Raw genomic sequence first — 2,615 nt, 5'->3', positions numbered from 1 at the left:
CTGGTACTTATTCCATCGACCCCGAAAGGATGAAAGGCAAAGTCGACCTCAGCAGAATTGGAACTCAGAACGTAGCGACGGGCGAAATACCGCTAAGCATTTCGCCCAGTGTGCTAATAATTCTGCCAGCTCACCGCCTCAGCTCGCTATAAAGTATAATGGAAAGACAATGCACACAGTTAATTCAAACTTCCTGTAATCCTACCGTTTGCTTTATTAATCAAGCTAATTGTATTTTTTCATCTCAGGTTCCTGGTGTTCTCAATGTCCATGAACTTCATTTATGGCAGCTAACAGACAATACAGTTGTTATCACGTTGCATTATGTTGTCACGTCTTCTCATTTCCTCAACTCTTTTCATCAAATCAAACAATTAATGAAGAAAGCAGGAATACAACACATTTCCATCCAACCAGAAATTTCTCCTGTAAGTTGATCTTCTTTCTTGACAATATGGCTGAGAAAAAAAAACTACATCAAGAAAGCGTTCTCGATACTAAATACAAATGTAGATTCCAGGCATTGCAGTTGCTTCCCAACTAAGTAGTCTTAGGTTCAATCCGAATGCGTGGCATCTCGGGTAAATGCCTTCAACTATAGCCCTGGGTCGACCAAAGCCTTGTCAGTGGATCTGGTAGACGGAAACTGAAAGAAGCACATTGTGTATACTATATGTGTGTATGTATGTGTGTGTATGTGTGTGCGTATGCGCGTGTGTGTGTATCATCGTCATACATGAGAGGTTGTTAGTTTCTAGTCTTCCATGAAAAACAAGTTTGGCCATGGGGGAAATATAGCCTTACTTGGAAATGGGTGAGGGTTAGCGACAGAAGGGGCATCAAGCCATTGAAAATCTGTCTCAAAAAATTCCGTCTGACCCATGCAAGCATAGAAAAGTGGATGTTAAATAGTGATGATAAGAGTAGGATCGTATACAGTTCGAATTCTTCTGTTGCTGTTTAGGCCTAGGTTGATCTTAATCAAGCAGATTTATGTCACATAAGCAATCGGCCGAAAGACTAAGTGTAGCCTACAGGTCTTACTGTCCCAGATGTAACAGACCTCTGTGTTAACATTGATTAGACAACACATTCTCATATGTACTCGCACCATCTCCACTGTCAAGTCAAAGATAGAGAAATATTGTTGCAAGGAAACAGTAAAACTGTGCGAGAAAGACAAAGGACAAAGAGGAAACGTGGTAAAACGTTTTAAAAAACCGCTATCTCACAGTGATTTAAAGAGTTTTCTGGCTGAATCGTGTAGTTGAAACTTTCAATAATAAAATAATAAACCACAATGTGAAAAATATAAAATTGGAATTTTTAAGAATTTTCTGGTCATTGTAGACTTTAATAATTCCTTTCTTTCAGTACATACTCCCATCTGATTAATAAGTGACTTTCTTATAAATGAATATATCATAGTATAAAACTAGCTCCACACGCACACACACACACACAACTCCCATTCAACAGATACTAATGCTACGGTGATTTTTTGCAGAAGCGTTGAGAGACAAGTCAGATGGTATCTTTTATTTAGATTCCTGTTGCTTCTACTGACTTAATCTTTTGTCACATTGTCTGCCATAAAACTAATATAAATAATAATTTAGGTTTAACATCAGTATGAAACGCAACAGTCAAGTCAGTGTTAACGTATTTAATGCAGACATTAATAAATTTACGAGAGATAATATTATTTTTTGTTTGTTTTTCATTACAAAATTTTCTCTGTTCTTACTGTTCACTGTGCACGTGACGATTTGTCGGTTGACAGATATCAGTACGATTCAGTAAGCAGTTTGTTCGCTGGTGTTATAAACAAAAGAATCGGCCCTTTTGTTAGGTTCATTTGTCCAGGGATGCCTCTAGCTTGCGAAATACAACTACATCAGAAAACCGCTGTCCCAGAGTCCCTTGTGTTACTGAATCGAGTGTTATGAACACTTATTTGCAGTAAAAGAGATGTTGTTCTCCTCTGACGAAACACACCAGCGATTAGCATATTCCAGTTCGAATGTGCCAGAACGTATTAAGAATAAATATGATTGTCGCTATTCATCGTACATAGGGTGACTTATAATATTTTCATTTTTCCTGTATGTACGTAGGATAACCCTTGATGTTTCTGTCTTATGACTTCATCAGCGAACCAGGATATTCTAGGATGTAGTCAGTCGATTAAAGACAAGAAATTTAAACCTAGGCTCAAAGAAGTTTGGGGAAAAGGACAGTCACAAGGTGCTAGTTGCTAAGAGTTGAGCCGGCCAATGGTAATATACGTCAAACGTCTGAGTCGCCATTGTCGAAGTGGATGGCTTTATTATTATTGTTGTAGTGTACGTGCGGAATATTGTTGGTTTGCGTGAATAATAACTGAAGCAAACCCACGAAAGAAGCCCGTCGTGTATACACACACACACACACACATACATATATATATATATATATATATATGTATGTATGTATGTATATGCTTGCGTGTTTGTCCCCCCAACATCGCTTGACAACCGATGCCGGTGTGTTTACATCCCCGTAACTTAGCGGCTCGGCAAGAGAGACCGATACAATAAGTACTAGACTTACAAAGAATAAATCCTAGGGTCGAT

General features: G+C 38.4%; 1 protein-coding gene across 1 annotated transcript in view; it reads left to right on the top strand.

Annotated features, from left to right (window-relative positions):
- LOC106872797 (uncharacterized) overlaps window positions 1-1,690 on the top strand; it is a 31,127-nt gene extending 29,437 nt beyond the window's left edge. Inside the window, exon 6 of the mRNA XM_014919910.2 lies at window positions 249-1,690. Coding sequence (XP_014775396.1) covers window positions 249-437 — 189 coding nt within the window. The 3' untranslated portion in view covers window positions 438-1,690. The remainder of the gene's footprint in view (window positions 1-248) is intronic.
- The last annotated feature ends 925 nt before the right edge of the window (window positions 1,691-2,615 follow it).

The sequence above is a fragment of the Octopus bimaculoides genome, chromosome 7 (genome assembly GCF_001194135.2).
Source record: "Octopus bimaculoides isolate UCB-OBI-ISO-001 chromosome 7, ASM119413v2, whole genome shotgun sequence".
Taxonomy (NCBI): domain Eukaryota; kingdom Metazoa; phylum Mollusca; class Cephalopoda; order Octopoda; family Octopodidae; genus Octopus; species Octopus bimaculoides.
The sequence above is the reverse complement of the archived record's forward strand: the minus strand, read 5'-3'. Positions and strand labels throughout refer to the sequence as shown.